Source organism: Xiphophorus maculatus, chromosome 3 (genome assembly GCF_002775205.1).
Source record: "Xiphophorus maculatus strain JP 163 A chromosome 3, X_maculatus-5.0-male, whole genome shotgun sequence".
In the NCBI taxonomy this organism is placed as follows: Eukaryota; Metazoa; Chordata; class Actinopteri; order Cyprinodontiformes; family Poeciliidae; genus Xiphophorus; species Xiphophorus maculatus.
The window spans coordinates 14,546,060-14,564,219 of record NC_036445.1 but is presented as its reverse complement, the minus strand read 5'-3'; the positions used below and the strand labels follow the sequence as shown (position 1 = coordinate 14,564,219).

Below are 18,160 nucleotides of genomic sequence, written 5' to 3'. Positions count from 1 at the left end.
GGTACACACAAGGTGTGCAATAACAACAGAGGCGGCGGCGTCCCGGAAGACAAGTCATACCTGAGCTGATAGGTGGCTCCTCCGTGGGATCTCCCCACCTTTATTCCATGTCATAATCCTGCTGCTCGCCTTTGGGTCAACTCAGAAACCGATCGATCAGGTTTCCACTGAGAGCGACAGAGACCGAGAGAGAGGCGGTGACGCAGCTGCAATGACGAAGCACTCGCTGGGGATGGGTGGAGATCAGATCAGAAGGTGGAAGCTCTGCCTAAAAAATGGCTCAGGTTGCTGGGTGGTCTATATACACACTACCGATAAATGATCCTTTTAAAAATCTTCATGCTTGTGCGTGAAAATATTAAGTTTAACACGTCGGGTGAGTCTGCGCCTTCATTCAAACAGACATGTGATTCTGTCTCAACAATTAGCAAACTAATGTCAGTGAATTTCAGTGAATAATAAACCTAAGGTTAGGTCATAAACTCATGTCTGCAAATAAAAACACACTTACAAACTTTAGTCCTAGTTCCACATGAGGGCGCTGTTTAGTTCTTTCACAGTGGCTTTTGTATCACAACTTTAGAGTGCACAAGATGTTTTAAAGACCTTTTCATGTTTTGAAAAACGTGCTACTTGGAACTATGTCATTTAGTTGGATAAAAGCTTTGTTTGGCATAGTTATCCCAAAGTTCTCTAAAGCCCTAACCAGAATTCTTACAAAACTATTCACACTTATCAAACTATTTAATACAGAGTAGTGAAAATATTTGACACCTTCATAGACCAACTGTATTCAAACTTAGAAACTCAAAAAGGACTCTCTCTATAAATTAGTTGAGTTCTAAACAGCCGGTTGCTCTGGATTTTATTTAGTGGTACCAAAGTAAAAGGGGTTGAACATGCAACAGCTAAAGATCATGGACTACAACGAAACGCATCACGATCGCAGTTAAAGACGCAGCACTGAGAAACTAATGGAGTAAAGCTACAAATTAGCAGAAGAGTCACATGTCTGCAGCTCTTTGGCATTCAATGCTATTTGTCAACAGGATTTCATGCTTCTCTTTTCCCTTTTTTTGTTTTTAAATCATTCCCATGAAAAATTTAAAAATGTGAAACATGCAGAACATTTTAGTCATAAAATGTAAAAACTTGGAATATGCATGCCACACTTTTCATATTTCAGTTGTTTTTTTGTTCTTTTTTTTAAATAGTTAAAATCATGTGCCATGTTTCGTTTACCCTTCACAACTGTTTTGAAACTTATCTAATCTTGAACAAGTAGCAACAGATTATCAGAAGAAATGCATGGTTTCACAGTATAATAAACTGAAAATGATTATTTCTAATTTGTTTCTTTTTAGAGCTGAAAGACCAAACTTACTGTTGTTTTCACAAACAAAAGCCGTTACTCTGTCACTATTATCAGATATGAAAAGCTCATTGAACTGTGTTCATAGTTCTGACAGAAACTGCAGAAACTACCTATTTAGTTTTACATTATAACTTTGTTAACATAAGTATTAATATTTTTCTTATTGTCTGTGAAGCTGGTGCATTTATCTACCTGACTGGTAACAATTTATATTCTCATGGGGCCTTCCAGCCAGCAGGAGGAGGACCTGAGCACCTGTTTGTAGCTTGGACTGGCCCTGCATCCAAGGAACAGCTGAGACGGGCCAAGTTTAGAAGTTGGCAAACTTGCCTGTGTTTGCAAAAGGAGATCTCTGACCCAGTGAAGATATCCATCTTTAGAAAGATATCTGTGATGTGTAGCTGTGCTTCCTTTAACATGGGAGTTGAGCCTACAGGGTATAATGACTCAAAACTAATCTATGATATGGCTTTTTGTGAGCCAAGAGATTTTATTTAATTTTTTTCACTTATAAATATTGAATTTATTTGCTATTAAGGTTGTGTTAGGACACTGCAACAAGAAAACAAACAATATCAGTTTAACCAATTTTAGCCCACTTTAGTGTATAATATGCAAATATTTCAAAACTAAGCAATTACAGCAACCCAGTTTAATGCATTTATATGTATTGATTTATTCATAGCAGGAGAATACATTCCAGCTAAATGCTGTGATATACATATCAGGTTGCATGAAATCAAGCTTCTTCCCCCATTTCAACCACTCAAATAGCAGAAGGTGACAATAGAGAGGAAGAGCTGTGCATTAAAAGGAAGAAACTTTTCACAATATCCTGTTTTAGACTAAAATGATGGTATTGTTCTGATTATCTAATACCAACAATTAATAATAACCTATATCTTGAAAGTTTGCTCTATTTTTGTAGATTGATTGAACCTCCTGTCTGTTAATGATAGTCTCATCTATAAATATAATTTAAACAGTAAAACATATATATATTTTTTTTAGATTTACAGTTGGGAAAAGTAAAGACTTAATATGTATTATTAAAAAAATTATATTTTTCAAAATAAAACAAAATAAATTCTCAATAACATACTTGATGCAGCTCTGACAACTCGACTTGCCAGCAATCTCCTGTAAGTATGAAAAAACATTGTGTTCATGTGAAGTTTATTGCATAGCCTAAATATACTTTGCCATGCAGAGTTTAACATCTGCACACTGCATCAATGGCTGAAATTGGCTGCTTTATTTTCACATGTCATGTGTGACATATGTGACAGTGTGAAATCCCAAAGGGTGAAGCAAACCTCAGTTCAGCAGCTGATGCACCTGGAACATCTGTCTCAGTGTGGCATAAATCCCAGTGGCTCTGTCCCAGGAGGTCAGTCAAGCACATCCGACCTTAGACTTACCTTGATGATTTATTTTTCCACACTTATACTGACGGAGGGCTCACGGCGGAGTGGGAAAAAATTATTGTCTAAGCTTGAGCCAAAAGATCATGCAGAAGGCAATCATTTTTATCTTGATTTTGTATAAATCTGAGATAGCTTAACCTCTTCAGAAGCTATAAACATGTATTTAACTTGTCAGTACAGTAGACTGAGAGCGACAGACTGTATGTTTATACTGCAGACAACGCCTCCCTCCATTATCACACACAGCAGCCAGGATCCACCCAGTGTGATTACATAACTCTGCACGCTTCTGACTTCTGAATGGTTGTACACAAAGATATGAAAACTGTCCCTGCCGGCTGCTGGCGCAGTTTCGTTTTTTCTGACAGAGTCGCAAAGATAAAAAAGAAGTCTGACTGGACCAGAACTGACAAGCAGTTTTTTAAAACATTGTGTCTTCCTATTTTTATTTCCTTTCCCTAATGCTCACCTTTTAAATTAAAGCTAAGTAGTAGAACTCCAAAGCAGACTGTGAAACTATTTCTTTAAACTCTGAAGAAACACCAAGAAAATATTTAATACTAATTATGCCTTCAAAAAGCCTAGATAATATACACTTTTTATGTAACAAACTTAAACTTTTTACCCTGTAGATTAAGATTGTAAAGTTACAGTCTGCATCGTTACATTGTTTTCACTCAATAGTTTAGAAATAAAACCTGATGTTATTTAATATTTTTGACTGGTGAATACATTTGAATTTTATAAATATAAATACCTTCTTTATACTTATAATAAAAATCATAGGTAAAGCGTTTGTTGTACAGACAAATGTTGACAGCTTCTGACACTGACTCCATTTCTGTACAATAATATAATCAAAACTACAATATCCATGCAGAGTGCAAACATCCTTCCCTTTGGGTATACATTTACACACAAAGTAATGACCATGTGCACACAAAAACCACTTAATTGTTTATTTGACATTTTGATTATTGGCAAATAGCTTTTTGTGTCTCATGCTCTGCAGGGCTGCTCCATTTATTTGCTGATTATGATTTGCCTGTGAAATCAGAGCAGTGTTAAACTGAGCAAACAAGGTTCACTGTTTGGTTTCACTGATAACAGAAAAAAAGGTTCTTTGAGGGAAATTTACTGTTGCAATTTTAAGAGTGTGATTTGGTAGAAGTCATTACTTACCCATGTTTTTTTCTGTGTCTGTAGTTAAATCCTTCCTCAGGGATTCTGACAACCTTTAAAGATTCCAGAGAGGCCATGTCTTTCACAATTGCGTTTAGCTGTAAAGCTGAAAGACAGAGATACTTCTTTAAAGTATGTGACATTTTTCCGTTTTCATTGTGTCAGAATGTTAAAACTTTTCAGGCCTATAAATAGTTTTGTAAGGCTTAGTGTTCTCTATATTGCTGACTGGAAATCAGCTGCTTTCCAACAAATCAAAGAAATAACCACAAAAATAGTGTTACTTTTTAAATGAGCTAACAGGAATTTAACCGAGGTTCAAACAATTGACTCCTCTGTAAGTTCTTAACGGCCAAACCACATCCTGTCTCTGTCATTTATCGTCCCACAGAGAGCCCTCCTTCTCAGTATGCGGGTAAGCTGGTTGTTCCCAGAATTTCTAAAACAAGAGCTTTTAATTTTAAATGCTCCCTTGTCTCTGGAATCAGCTTCCTGTCTAGGGGGCTCACTCACACCCCCTCTTCTTCTAAAACAAAGCTTAAAACCTCTCTTTCACATGAGTTGTCTAATGGTGAGGGTAACTCATGTGATACTTGTATCCCAGCTTAGATTTGCTTTATAGTTGCCCCTATTTGTTTTATGTTAGCAGTGCTTCTTGTAGCACTTTGAGTTTGAAAAGTGTTGTGCAAATAAGCAGAGTGGAGCTCCACCCTTGTTTTTTTGCGTCCTTATAAAATCCTTCACAGCTTTGCAGCATTTAACCCTTTTCTGCCTTCCTTTCAGTAATGGTTTCCACACTGCCAGTAGAGCTGGGTAGAGCGGATCATATAATGCAGGCTGAAACAAATCAAAACTTGCCCAGCAGGTCAGCCCAAAGGCCCTGCCATTTGTTCATTACTCCAAACCCGATGGCTATAAAATGTCAGAACAGGTATTTCAAGATTACTAGCAGCTGCATTAGCCTTTGTTTCTATTTTAGGAGTCACATTGTTCTCAGAAACTAATTTTCTGTTGCATAATTGATAAATATTCAGCTTTTCTAATATTCAGTATTACCCCCAGTTTTCATCCTTGGGATTCTTTGGGCTTTATATTTGCTTTAAAAAATGAAATCAAGAATACATTCTATGAATATTCTATTTAAGAAACATTTAGACGTTAGCTAATCATACATATAACGTTTTAAAATTTTACTTCTAAATTTTGCCATGGAAATTGATTGAGCTTTTATTGTAAAACCAACAAGTTTCTGACTATCAAGCAAACTTTATATAAGAAAAGACAAGCTGAGTAAATGGAAAATTCAGTTCTCAAGTAATAGTTTCATTTATTATGGGAGGAAAAGCTATCCACAGCATCCTGTTGCAGGAAGACGGGATAGCAGTTCACAAATTAACTGATTCTATTACTGGCTAAGCTGCAGAAACAATCATGTTGTCAGATAAGCACATATCTGACAACATGAAGTAGGATAAAAGATTTTGCTGTAAAAGATGAAACCGTGAATTTTTCTGACTCCCAGAAAATCCTGATGTCCAGGATGTCCAGCTTTCAATTCACAATATAACACTAAAGTACAGCACATTATTCAGCACATCATGTCTAAAAGGTAAAAAAATAAAATAAAATAAAATAAAAATTAAATGAATTAAACTTTTGGAGTGGCCCAGACAAAGTCTGAAAGTGGATTGAGGTACTGCCTTAAGCAGGTTTCAGCCCCTCCAATGTCGACTGACAAAAATATTTTGCAAAGTAAAGTAGGCAAAATTCATCCACAGTGATGTAAACACAAATGGTCGATGACATCTGTCAAGTTGAAGGGGACAAATGCTTTTTTGCATAGGATCAGACTGTTTTGAATAACTTTCCCCCGTAAAGTAAAATCAGTTGAAAACTGCAGTTTGTATTTAGCCAGGTTTACTTTGTTTTATTAATACAATTTATCTGATAATCTAAAACATTTAAGTGTGGCAAAAAGCACAAAAAAAAAGAAGTTTAAAGCTAAAACGAAAAAACAAACTGTAAAGAGGCGAAGACTTTTTCACAACCCTATTGTGAAAAGTTTTAGAGGTCTCGTTGTGTGTCCCGCTGCGAGGGCAGCTTTGCCAACCCCTGATGGTAAAAAACCAGGAAGAAAAGAGAACACACTCAACAACAGTCCTCTGTTGGAATGCGCCGCGGCTCGCTTTGGAGGGAGAGTGTGAAGTTATGGCTTTAACATGGCCGATAAAGGTCCGTTTTTAACTTCGTGCATCATTTTCTACCTCTCGATCGGTGCCGCGATTTTTCAGATTTTCGAGGAGCCAAATTGGAAAGCGGCTAGAGACAAATATATTGAGCAGAAGGAAAACATCTTGAGGAGCAACAACGTCACAAAGGAAACCCTAGATGAGATACTGAAGGTTTGGAGCTCGTTTTTTAAAAAGTACATATAGAAAAAAAGTTCGTTATGACTTTTGATGTCATGAACGTATATAAATGTTACTAGAAATGTGGTGTATTAAAGTTAAAATAAATAAATTATAAAAACTACAATTTCTCTGCTTTACAGTACATCCAGTTACATTTGAGTCGGGATTTATTTATTTATTATTGCTCTAAAAAGACACAGCATACTTAACTTAAATGCAAACAATTACAGGAAAAAGTTCCCTTTTATCATTCCCTAGTTATACGAGTTTAGTAATACTGAAAGACTTGTTGAAAGAGCAGACGCTCTGACCACACGCCGCTACACGTCTGAAAGTTTCCACAAGGTGTGTTCACCTGTGGGGAATGCTGAAACGTAAAGAGCTTACATTGTTCCAAATACAGTCCGTTTCAATGGGTAAAACACTAGCAGGAGCTATGTTTAATAAATGTGTATTTGTTTTGTTTTTTGGAGATTACTTTACTGTACTTTTTCCCTTCAGATAGCGTCCGAGGCCGCCGGCCAAGGTGTGGCTATTACAGGGGACAATCACCGCAACACATGGGACTGGGGCAATTCTGTTATCTTTGCTGCCACCATCGTAACTACTATAGGTATTACACCCATCCTGCCAATCTGTAACTAAACTAGCCGGTTGTTATCCTTCATAATGAATCCATGTCTTTCATTGCTTCTAGTGTTATCCAAAGTACAGGATTTGTTATCAGCAAGCAGCTAACATTTTACTTACTAATTGGGGCCTGCCATGCAAAGCAATGGCAGGAACCTATTGCTATTCTCCCAAGAAAAGTTTCTTTATTATTATTATTCTTTATTTTTCATCCGTAACCGTTAATGCGGCTCATACCGCTGCGTGCACACCTACAAAAGAGGTATCAAAACGTGCAGAAAATTCACGCCATTCCAGCTATTACTTTTGGTGGGATTCGGGATTAACATGGCGACATAATTCGCAAAAAACTACGAAAAAAACCCCATTATAACTCAATGGGAAAAATCCTAGAAATACCCTATTTTTGAGGATTTGCTGTGTCGTCACAAATTCACCTAGAAATGCCATTCAAATTTCATTTTGTAGATACGTCTGTGATCTCTTCGAAAGTGAAGACGGCTCGTCGATACCAGTTATGGTTTGTCCACAATTTGCCTCTAAGCGACCCAAAGTTTCTCATTTTTGCTCATATTAGAGTGACAGCCGACCTCGGTTCATATCTGGGCACAACATTTCTTTCTCTCATCACTGTAAATGCTCTGAGTGAGGTACAGATATGAATCTCGGGACTATCGCAGAAGACACATTGAACTGTCATACGCTTAAAACGCTTTTCGAATATGTATTACGGTTCCCGAACAAGAAGGATTTGTTTCCAATGCTTTTTTTCAGTAAAGTGTGTTTGCTCAAACACACTTGTGTGTTTGAGAGCTCACAGCTCAGAGCTCACACCTGCTGAGACCATTATTTGCCATAGCAACGGAACTCAAGAGGCTATTGGCTGCTGGTTAGGACTACGAATACGCATCGTTGTAGTTCTATCTATCCTCAGTTGAAACAGATCAGGACTGAGAACTGGCCTTTACAACTACTTGCTGCTTTGGGCTGTATATAACTGATTTAACTCAGTAACTGTTACACATGGGATTAGTTTTACACTTTAAAATTAAGCATATTGAAAATTTCACAATAAAAGCCCTGAATATTTTTACATGACGTAATTGCTCTTTTTTGGCTTTATTTGACTTTTTCATCCAAAGCACTGTTACACATGGTATTAGTTTGGCCCTTTAAAATGAAGCTTAACAAAAATTTCAAAATAAAAGCCTTGAATATTTTTACATCAGCTACTTGTGTTTTGAGCATTATATAACTATTTTAACCGAAGGACTATTACGCATGGGATTAGTTTGGCCCTTTGAAATGAAGCATCCTGCAAATTTCAAAATAAAAGCCTTGAATATTTTTACATGACGTAATTGCTCTTTTTGGCTTTATTTGACTTTTTCATCCAAAGCACTGTTACACATGGTATTAGTTTGGCCCTTTGAAATGAATATTAACAAAAATTTCAAAATTAAAGCCTTGAATATTTTTACATCATGTAATTGCTCTTTTTGGCTTTATTTGACTTTTTCATCCAAAGCACTGTTACACGTGGTATTAGTTTGGCCCTTTGAAATGAAGCTTAACAAAAGTTTCAAAATAAAAGCCTTGAATATTTTTACATGACGTAATTGCTCTTTTTGGCTTTATTTGACTTTTTCATCCAAAGCACTCTTACACGTGGTATTAGTTCAGAACTTTAAAATGAAGCATACTGAAAATTTCAAAATAAAAGCCTTGAATATTTTACATGAAGTAATTGCTCTTTTTGGCCGTATATGACTTTTTCATCCAAAGCAATGTTACACATGGGATTAGTTCGGAACTTTAAAATGGAGCATAATAATAATTTCAAAATAAAAGCCTTGAATATTTTTACATCAGGTAATTGCTGTTTTTGGCTTTATTTGACGTTTTCATCCAAAGCACTGTTACACATGGGATTACTTTGGAACTTTGAAATGAAGCATACTGAAAATTTCAAAATAAAAGCCTTGAATATTTTTACATCAGGTAATTGCTGTTTTTGGCTTTATATGACTTTTTCATCCAAAGCACTGTTACACATGGGATTAGTTTGGAACTTTAAAATGGAGCATAATAATAATTTCAAAATAAAAGCCTTGAATATTTTTACATCAGGTAATTGCTCTTTTTGGCTTTATTTGACTTTTTCATCCAAAGCACTGTTACACGTGGTATTAGTTTGGCCCTTTGAAATGAAGCATACTGAAAATTTCAAAATAAAAGCCTTGAATAATTTTACATGACGTAATTGCTCTTTTTGGCTTTATTTGACTTTTTCATCCAAAGCACTGTTACACGTGGTATTAGTTTGGCCCTTTGAAATGAAGCATACTGAAAATTTCAAAATAAAAGCCTTGAATATTTTTACATCAGCTACTTGTGTTTTGAGCATTATATAACTATTTTAACCCAAGGACTATTACGCATGGGATTAGTTTGGCCCTTTGAAATGAAGGTTAACAAAACTTCCAAAATAAAAGCCTTGACAACATTTTAAATCGTACCGAACGGTGCACGTCCGCCTCGCTTAACGTTCTTGCGGTTCTCCGCGTGCCACTGATCACGTCGCGGCGTCCTTTGGCGTCGACGCCGATTTGTGGCGCGACGACGCCGGGCCCATGCCCGACGGGCGCGCCTTGGCAGGCCCCGGCTAAATTTCTTCCGAAATTTTCTAGTGTTAGATTAATCCTTTGTGATAACTTTCACTTTTGGACAACTCCATCTGGAAATTTTTAACTAATAGGACACTATTCCTAACCTAGCGTCTATCTACTTATCAGAAGTTTTATTGATGATTTGCTAACTTTACAACTGTCTTACCTCTGGTCAATTTTCATTTTTCTTTCATCTGAAGGTTATGGAAATGTTGCTCCCAAGACCAAAGCTGGCCGCGTGTTTTGTATCCTGTATGGCCTGTGTGGGATCCCTCTCTGCCTGGTGTGGATAAGCACACTGGGATCTTTCTTTGGAGACCGGACTAAACGACTGTCTGGGATCCTGATAGAAAAGGGTGTTTCAGTGGTAAGATTTTTAACTGGATTTAAATCTGGACTTTGATTGAACCATTATCATGCTTAAACACACTTTGATCTCAATCATTCCATTGTAGCTCTGATAGGCAAATCTCAGTCCCAATCTCAAGTCTTTTACAGCCTCAAATGGTGCTCTGTGCTTTGTTTCCCAGGACTGCCCATATTTTGCTCCATTCATCTTTCTATTAACTTTATCCAAATTTTTTCCACTTGCTGAAAAAAAGCATGCACACAACATGAGGTTGCCATGCCCATGTTTTACTTTGGGGGTGGTGTGCTCATGTTGATCTGCAATACATGTTCAGTTAGGCCTAAAAGTTGTATTTTGGATTCATCTGTTAGTTTGGAGTTTACCATTTTAAGCCAATGAAAGTTATTTGAAGCACAGGGCGGTTTTGTCATGACTTTAACTTGTATATTTAGCAAAACAAAAAATAAAAATAATTAAAATCACTATTTTCTCTGAAATCTATGATTTTCATGTTTTTCTGCTCTACCAGGCTTTGCCGTGGCTCTTCACTACCAGTCGTCCTTACCTCAACTGTTTCTGTTGCTCCTCCAAATTTATGGACCTCTTGACTTCTCTTATTGTTACTCTACTTGCCCAGATAGTCAATTCAGGTGGAAGACCGTGTCTTGGTCAATTCATGATTTATACCATTTTCTTTCCATTTTCATATAATGAATTGAATAGCCGTATATGCGATGTTTAAAGTATAGAATGAAGTTTTGTAACATTGCTTTAAACTCCAGAACCTTCTCCCGATCTGTCTGCTGTGTTCCTCCGTATTTCTCTGATATTCTCTAACAAACCTAGGAAGCCTTCATAGAACAGCTAATATAATGTAATATAATTGCACACACTTAATTGGGACTCTATTTACTTGTTGACTTCTGAAGGCAAGTTCACAGGATTTTAATTTCTGTTACCAGAAATGCACACCACGCCTTTCAAAATTTTATTTCTAATCAAATTTGAACACCATGCTTTATTATACATACATTTCTTCTCTTGCCTTTGACAGAAAAAGGTCCAGCTGACATGCACGGCCTTATTCCTCCTATGGGGTTTGCTGGTGCACTTGGTGATCCCTCCGCTTATTTTCATGTCTGTGGAAGGATGGAGCTATCTAGAAGGGATTTACTTCTCCTTCATCACACTTACAACAGTTGGCTTTGGAGATTATGTGGCAGGTGAGACTTTTCACTCGGAAAGGGTGGCGGTATGAATATGAAATTTGAAATGAACTGCACACACCTGAGAATTATTTTACTCTTTGCAGGTGTAAATCCTGATATCGAATACCCAAGACTCTACAGGATAATGGCAGAGTTATGGATGTACATGGGACTGGCCTGGCTGTCTTTGTTCTTTAGCTGGAACGTCCACATGGTTGTGGAAGCTCATAAAGTGCTGAGGAAGAAACGACAGCATAGGCACAGGAACAGACCCTTGTACATGGAGCCAGACCCTGTGCAACAACAGAAGCAACAAGACGTGAGGCCGACTGTCGTTGACATCTTCAACTTCCTTTCTGAGAAGGACGAAGACTACAGCACGGTCATCAAAGAGATCGGAATTAATGCAAGGAAAAGGAAACCACCGCCAATCCAGAACATAAACCGCTCCAAGAGCTGCAGTGACATTTTGGCCGACTACATCCAGACCTTGGAGCACTCACCGCGGCACAAGAGACACATCAGTTTAAGTGAGGTGTTTGCAAATGCAACGGTGGACGAAAGCCAACAAGAGGAAGAGGAAAACATCAAGGAACCCCCATCAGAAGCATGTGGAATAACAGACCATGAGGAAAATAGAAAAGATGGTTCCTCTGAATCAGTAAATGATGGGATCACCTTCACATCACCAGACAGTGATGCTGCAGAAGAAGAGAAAGTGCAGCATCCTGATGGTGGGGAGACTAGATTTACAATAGCTAAGGTGGCAGAAAATAATAATTGTATAGACGAAAAAGGATGATACATGCTCCCTGGAGAAACAGAAACAATATTTTCAGTTGTATTTGATGGTGAGCTCACAAATAATGATGGGAAGTTTGGCTCTTTTCAGGGAGCCGGCTCTTGTGTGTCTCACAAAAGATCTTTTTTTTCCATCTGCAGCCTCCTATTTTAGCTTAAACTTGGCAAATCAGAATATTTTATATGTTTAGAAGTCTTTTTGCATTTACTGTTTAGATGGTTAGAAAAACATCTTAAAAACTGGCTCACAGTATTAATGTCAACATTGATTATATGCAACAATGTATGGATTTCAAGATTGTTTAATACATTGCTTATTTCGTAATGCTATTTTGTGGTTTTTATTCCTGTATTTATTATGTGCTTTAACATCACTTTGTCAACGAGACCAGACTGAAGTTAGTTAGCGACTATAACCTCATGTATTGTAAATGTTCATTAATACGCATTGTCACATTTTTTAAAATAAACTTGAACTTATGATGGACTTATGTTGCCAAATTTCATATAGTTGTTGTTTTGTTGTGAAAGCAGGTATACTGAGTAATATTTTAATTAAACTTTTGATTTTTATTTAACACGAAAAATGAACAAAGCAAACAAATTTACTAAAAAGAACCATTATAACAATTTATTATATTATGTCTTTAAAATGAAAAGAGCCATGATGGCCAATAAATGGTAACTGGCCTATACTTTATCCAGCCCAGAGGTTTTGACAAAGTGCAATTTAAAATATATTGCTTAAAATAAGAGACATAATAACCTGGCCCTGATAAGAGCCTTTTCAGTAAATGTGCTTTCTTTGTTGATTTTGGTAGGTACGGAAACAATAAATGATTATAAAATTGTGAAGTTTTGTTGAAAAGTGATACGTAAAGTTTTATTGATTGATTGATTGAAAGTATACATTTCCAGGCTGCGTAAAAACCCTGATGTTTATATAACAGCTGCTACCCTGTAGGGACTAAAGGGGAAATCCACAATAAATACAATGCTTCCAATTCTTGCAATTCACTGACATTGCATTATAGACTGTTTCCATGTTGAAAGTGTGTGTAAACAAATTAGCAGAACTGTATTTATCATTGATATCTGCCTATTTTAAGCCTAACTATTCCTATATTTTTGACTCCTGAAATAAAAGTAGGATAGCTGCACCAAATAATTTTTTTTGATGCATAGCAGGTCCATGTGTAAATACCAGGAGAAAAAGTTGTGACAATGTTATTCTGTTTTCTCATAATCTTTTTCTATGACAAACCAAAATAGTTTTATTGTTCAAGAGAGATAAGAAAATTGTGTTTTGGGATAAATAGTTGGCAGTTTATTTCAAAGCACAGTACAGGGCTTTGTGAAAGATTGTCCCGATGAGCAGCTTTCCCTCGTAGGGTGCAGCAACGGTGGAGCCCATCAGCTCATGACCATCGTCTCCATACTCCAGGGTTACCACTGGCTGATCTGAGACAATGTTCTTGATCTTGATGATCTGCAGGAAAGGTTGTTGTCAGTTATTTTATAACGAAAAACAAGTATGAATTGTAGAAGAAGAAAAGAAACAGTAAAAAAAACATAGACCTCTGAGCCAGGAGGATCTTTTGGATCAAAACTGGACAATTTAGTGGCATCTGGATGACAGCCCAGCCAGACGTCACCTGTCATGTGGTCCACCTCAATATTATCACAAAGTGTTCCAACTGGAACAGACTGTTCAAAAAACACACAGTACAAGAGACGTGATCACTATGCCCTGTCAGATCAGAGCATGTGAAACTTTTCAGATGGAAAAGGAAAGAATAAGAAAAGTAACAGAATATAAAATAACAGCACATAAAATAATGTCATAGTAATGCACAGCTTTTTTTTTTTTTGGAAGAAATTCATGTACAACATTAAGCTCTTTGGAGCAAACAGAAAGTCCAACAATCAGGAGCAGTTTGAAATACTGACAATGTATCAAAAGGCAGAACCATCTTTGTCACTTCCAAGATAAAGAAACACGAAAACACACACCTTAATGTACACCAACTGTTCTCCGTCTAATCGCTCAAAAACATCCACCTCGTGGTCCAGGATATCAGAAACATAAATATACCTGTTGGAGAAAAAAACCCAAAAACGGTATTTGTCTAATACTTCCATCACTTTTAAAACCTTAACATTATTTACATTGTGTTTTCTTAAAGTAAGAACTTCCATCTACTGGGATATTTTAGAGCATTCCTTCAGCTGAAAAGCTTCATGAAGATGCTAATTTTGTTGTGCTGCATGAGTGACACATGCCTGCAGTTCCTAACGTACATTGGTGTTCGCACATTTTTCACAACAGCAGAGTTTTGGACTTTATCAGCGTGTGGTTCTGGAAAAGAAGACCTGACCAGGTACTGAGTGAATATACTGTAGTGTACATGTACATACTTTTCAGAACAATCTTGTGTAATAAGTGAATTTTCTCAGTCACTGGATTTTGGATTTTCCCTTGATGTAAGCCATGATCATCAATTTACCAGAGATAAATTCTAAACATATGTTTGGCATCTTATAATATGTGTGTAATAAAAGCATATGCTATTAAAGCTTCACTCTCTATAAATAATTACTATGATAAATTAACTTTATTACTGTGTAGTATATTGAGGTACACCTCTAAATTGCAAGATTCATTGTGCAAATTGTCATTGTTAACAATAAAACGAGCTGAAAATAACCGTTTGTCTGGAGATATATTTATCCCATTTCCAGACTGAATGCCACCAGCTGCCTCCCTCACTTCCTCAGGGCTGTAGTACACAATGTTACACCAGGGCATACTCAGGATGACAGTTAGCAGATGAAGTGTAGAACTAAAATAGCGATCATTTGTCGCATAGAAATGTTCTGGTCCAACGGCGATAATGTCGTTCACACTGAAACAAATACAAGCAGTAATAAGATGGATATTCCAACATTTACAGCATATTGGTAAAGGTAAACCAGGGGGATTTATTGTACAGTAAATACCTGATCAGTAAAGGATGTGCAACAGTCTTTAAGTGCACAAGTGTGTCCTCCCCAACAAAGCGAAAGATCTCTACCTGGCTTTTTTGCTGAGGATGATTGACAACGAACAGATATATAGAGTCATCTGTAAAATAAATCGTTTTCTGTCATTAGACTCAGTGTGATTATTTCCTGCTAAATCTATGTATTTGGTAGTATGTTTTGCTCTTTGACAATCTATTAGAAGTTTATTTTCTACTTTAACATAGTTCCAGTCAGTTGTCATGTAAGGTGGTCTGTACAGCAAGAAGCTGGCTAGAGGTGCAACAGGGCTAAGGGATATAATCCAAATATTGCAGTCTGTGTGTGTGAATATAATTGAATTTGTTTGCTTAATTTTGAGCTCAGAATTCATTCTCTCCTTCACCAGGTCAAACTCAATTTTGTAACAAGTCGTTGCTATTGTTGCTGCTGCTTGCCACTGTGAGAAAGCTAAGAATATTTCAGAATGCTCTTTGGACTCTTTTTCACATTGAGCTCACTAATCTTAGCCCCAAATTCACTTTGCAGTAAATAGTTAAAATTTATTTACCTATACTTAAAATTATTGACCTAGATACCTAAACTAATGAAAAGCATTATAAATGTACTGAATTGTATATTCTTCAATGAATGAATAGCACAACTGTGCCATTAATTAAACCAAGTTTTGTTGAGAAAATTGAAAAAAAATACATTCTCAAGAAATGTTGATCTATTTATGCGTTTTTAAATTACTGACTGCAATTACTACATTTCTAAAGGCTTTTTTTATGATACATCAATAAGGTTATAACATTCTACAAAATGTCATTATATTATAGACTGAAAAAACTCCATTTTATTTTCAAAAAGGTTTATGTTGCTACATTGGTTACATTTATAACCAAATATATTCCATTATTCGCAGGGGATTTTGTTTGCAGCCATCATTACTTTGTTAGTTGCTACAATCATTAAAAGCAACCACCAGTGCTGTTCACACATCGGTTGACTTCAGAAACAAATGAGAAAATGATTCCATGTTATATTTCGAAGCTGGAATGTGTTCTACCTGCTTCATTCGTGTATACACTAATCCCATGCGGGTTGAAAGAGCTGAGGTCCAGTTCTCCTTTGATTTGCAGTTCCACTGGGGTCGGTTTTGGGTGCAACAGATCCAGAACGTACATTTTTCCTGGTTCATTGGAGAACGAAGGCAATCCAAGGTAGTCATGCAGCCCCTACACGGATAACAGTGACTGTTAAGAGATTTTTCTTGACAGTCGATGGGCTATTTTTACAGGAAGTTACTACAAGGCTCCTTTTTCTTTTGGTAACTTTTGATTATTTTCCAAATCTATTGTGTTACATGAAAGTCATCCCCCGCCAGAGAGCATTCTCATTATATTACACACTTGAGCAATAAACATGATTCGAATTACAGATATAAAAAAAAAAATCAAACCAGATTAACTACTAGATGTTCAGTGATTAAAAAACATACTGTGCTCAAAAAGGCCAGTCCATCTTTAAGGATAGTGATATCCTCTGCTCCATACTCTGAAAAAAGGGTTTATGGTGAAACTTATTACTTTTCGTTCTTCAAGTCTGTTGTCTTGTTGACACTTGACCTACTTTCAAATGCTTGGACTTCAGACTTTTTTGTTGCTCTTATATGTTACACAAAGAGCTGAATTAAGTTGGTGCAAAAATATAAATAAATAAAAATAAAAGAGAGAGGTTTGTGTATTCAAAATAGAAGACACTTCTAAGTGAAGAATGCATACCTATATTGGGTAAATAACGACACTTGAGGTGCTTGACAGGCATTTCTCTGGAGGCAAGACTCAGCCTCCTGCAGAAAAACAACTAAAGTCAACAAAATCAGCTTGAAATGTTACGTTTTAAGCTTAGATGGACCTCTATTTTTAATATAGTTCTAAATAATATTAACACTTCAAACATTAGACTGTCCAGGCATCAACTATCGGCATTTAAAAATATAAATATTGCCAGTCCTGTATCTGCAATTCATCACCGGTCGACAAAAGTTTAACTTACTGTATTTTAAGAAATGCGTGGCCAAAGAAAGCCGCCACAGCGGCAACAGCAGCAGCGATTAGCGTTTTCTTTAGAGCAGCCATGTTTGACTGAACTTCCGAAGTGCGTTAACACGCCTCCAACAAAGATGGCGCCAAGTAGCAACACTTAAAAACAGTATTTGGAATGCTTTGGGGATAAAAAGTAATCCAAACACAATATTTTCAACACTTATCTTTAATGTAACTATATTTTTCTGAATTTATATTAGAGTTAATTAGGGAGTTTTCCTTGTAAAAGATTTAAGTCATTTTGGTAGGACTGTGAAAGGTTTCACATAAATAAAACCCACAAGAAGTGAGTAAAAACAAAAAAAGCTATTACGTTCAAGTACATATCTGTTTATAAGAATATTATATAAAAAAAGTAACATTATTTTATTATTTTCCTCTCCTCAATACCCCACAAATTTTAAGTGGGGGCTTAAAAAAAAAAAAAAAACACTGAAAATACCTGTGTGTTGGCTCTTGAAGAATTGACCCCAGCCTCAGTCCGTCCTTTATTAATCTTACTCTAGAATGGGCTTTACTTCAAAATCCTCTGTGTTTGTCCTTGTTGCTCGTGTACATTTCTCTTTCACACTTTTCCTTCCTCTTACCTTTCCGATAATATACTTTGACACTGCACTCTACGAACAGTCAGCTTCTATACTTGGGGGGTCTTCAACCTTTACAGTCAAAAGAGCCACTTTTGCTCTGAGTCCAGCTAAATGTTGCATGAACTTTGGAAAGACAAAAGACAACTTATAAATTGTGATAAATATCTAGTATAGGAGATCTGTCACTTTTGAAGAAGCTCAATGTTATTTCTATCTTGGTGTTTTAAAAATAAAACTTTCTCCAAAAGAGGATGGATATATTTTCTTCTATGGAATATTGATATTTCAAGAAAATTGTGCAAAAAACCCACAACAAACCTGATGAAAAGATAGATGTGAAACATACTACTACTTTTAGAGTCATTCTGTTGTGCAAAGGATGTTATTTATATACCATGTGGCACAACAGT

At 36.4% G+C, this 18,160-nt stretch overlaps 2 protein-coding genes and 1 long non-coding RNA gene across 3 annotated transcripts; 1 reads left to right on the top strand and 2 right to left on the bottom strand.

Moving 5' to 3' along the window:
- Positions 1-3,757: 3,757 nt before the first annotated feature.
- Positions 3,758-9,927, bottom strand: LOC111608111. The gene is made up of 3 exons (XR_002752540.1): positions 9,861-9,927; positions 3,985-4,090; positions 3,758-3,847 (listed from the first exon to the last, which is right to left on the bottom strand). It is a non-coding gene; the product is annotated as an uncharacterized LOC111608111 (long non-coding RNA).
- On the top strand, positions 6,113-13,069 carry LOC102227930 (potassium channel subfamily K member 5-like). The gene is made up of 5 exons (XM_005798475.2): positions 6,113-6,386; positions 6,897-7,008; positions 9,895-10,061; positions 11,098-11,266; positions 11,356-13,069. Exons 1-5 carry the CDS (start codon positions 6,204-6,206, stop codon positions 12,051-12,053), a joined length of 1,329 nt encoding a protein of 442 aa, XP_005798532.1. The 5' UTR covers positions 6,113-6,203; the 3' UTR covers positions 12,054-13,069.
- Positions 13,070-13,356: 287 nt separating this feature from the next.
- LOC102228189 (serum paraoxonase/arylesterase 2-like) lies at positions 13,357-18,082 on the bottom strand. Its single transcript, XM_005798476.2, has 9 exons — positions 17,114-18,082; positions 16,840-16,907; positions 16,557-16,612; positions 16,125-16,293; positions 15,053-15,176; positions 14,761-14,958; positions 14,066-14,147; positions 13,631-13,759; positions 13,357-13,541 (listed from the first exon to the last, which is right to left on the bottom strand). Exons 1-9 carry the CDS (start codon positions 17,194-17,196, stop codon positions 13,380-13,382), a joined length of 1,071 nt encoding a protein of 356 aa, XP_005798533.1. The 5' UTR covers positions 17,197-18,082; the 3' UTR covers positions 13,357-13,379.
- Positions 18,083-18,160: the final 78 nt, after the last annotated feature.

Excerpts from the sequence above, each read along its gene's own strand:
- LOC102227930 (XM_005798475.2), top strand. The coding sequence starts at position 6,204 with ATGGCCGATAAAGGTCCGTTTTTAACTTCGTGCATCATTTTCTACCTC. Across the intron at positions 7,009-9,894 it reads CACCATCGTAACTACTATAG|GTTATGGAAATGTTGCTCCC; the intron begins GTATTACACCCA and ends TTTCATCTGAAG. Across the intron at positions 11,267-11,355 it reads CTTTGGAGATTATGTGGCAG|GTGTAAATCCTGATATCGAA; the intron begins GTGAGACTTTTC and ends TACTCTTTGCAG.
- LOC102228189 (XM_005798476.2), bottom strand. The coding sequence starts at position 17,196 with ATGGCTGCTCTAAAGAAAACGCTAATCGCTGCTGCTGTTGCCGCTGTG. Across the intron at positions 16,908-17,113 it reads CACGCATTTCTTAAAATACA|GAGGCTGAGTCTTGCCTCCA; the intron begins GTAAGTTAAACT and ends GTTTTTCTGCAG. Across the intron at positions 16,294-16,556 it reads GACTGGCCTTTTTGAGCACA|GGGCTGCATGACTACCTTGG; the intron begins GTATGTTTTTTA and ends TTATCCGTGTAG.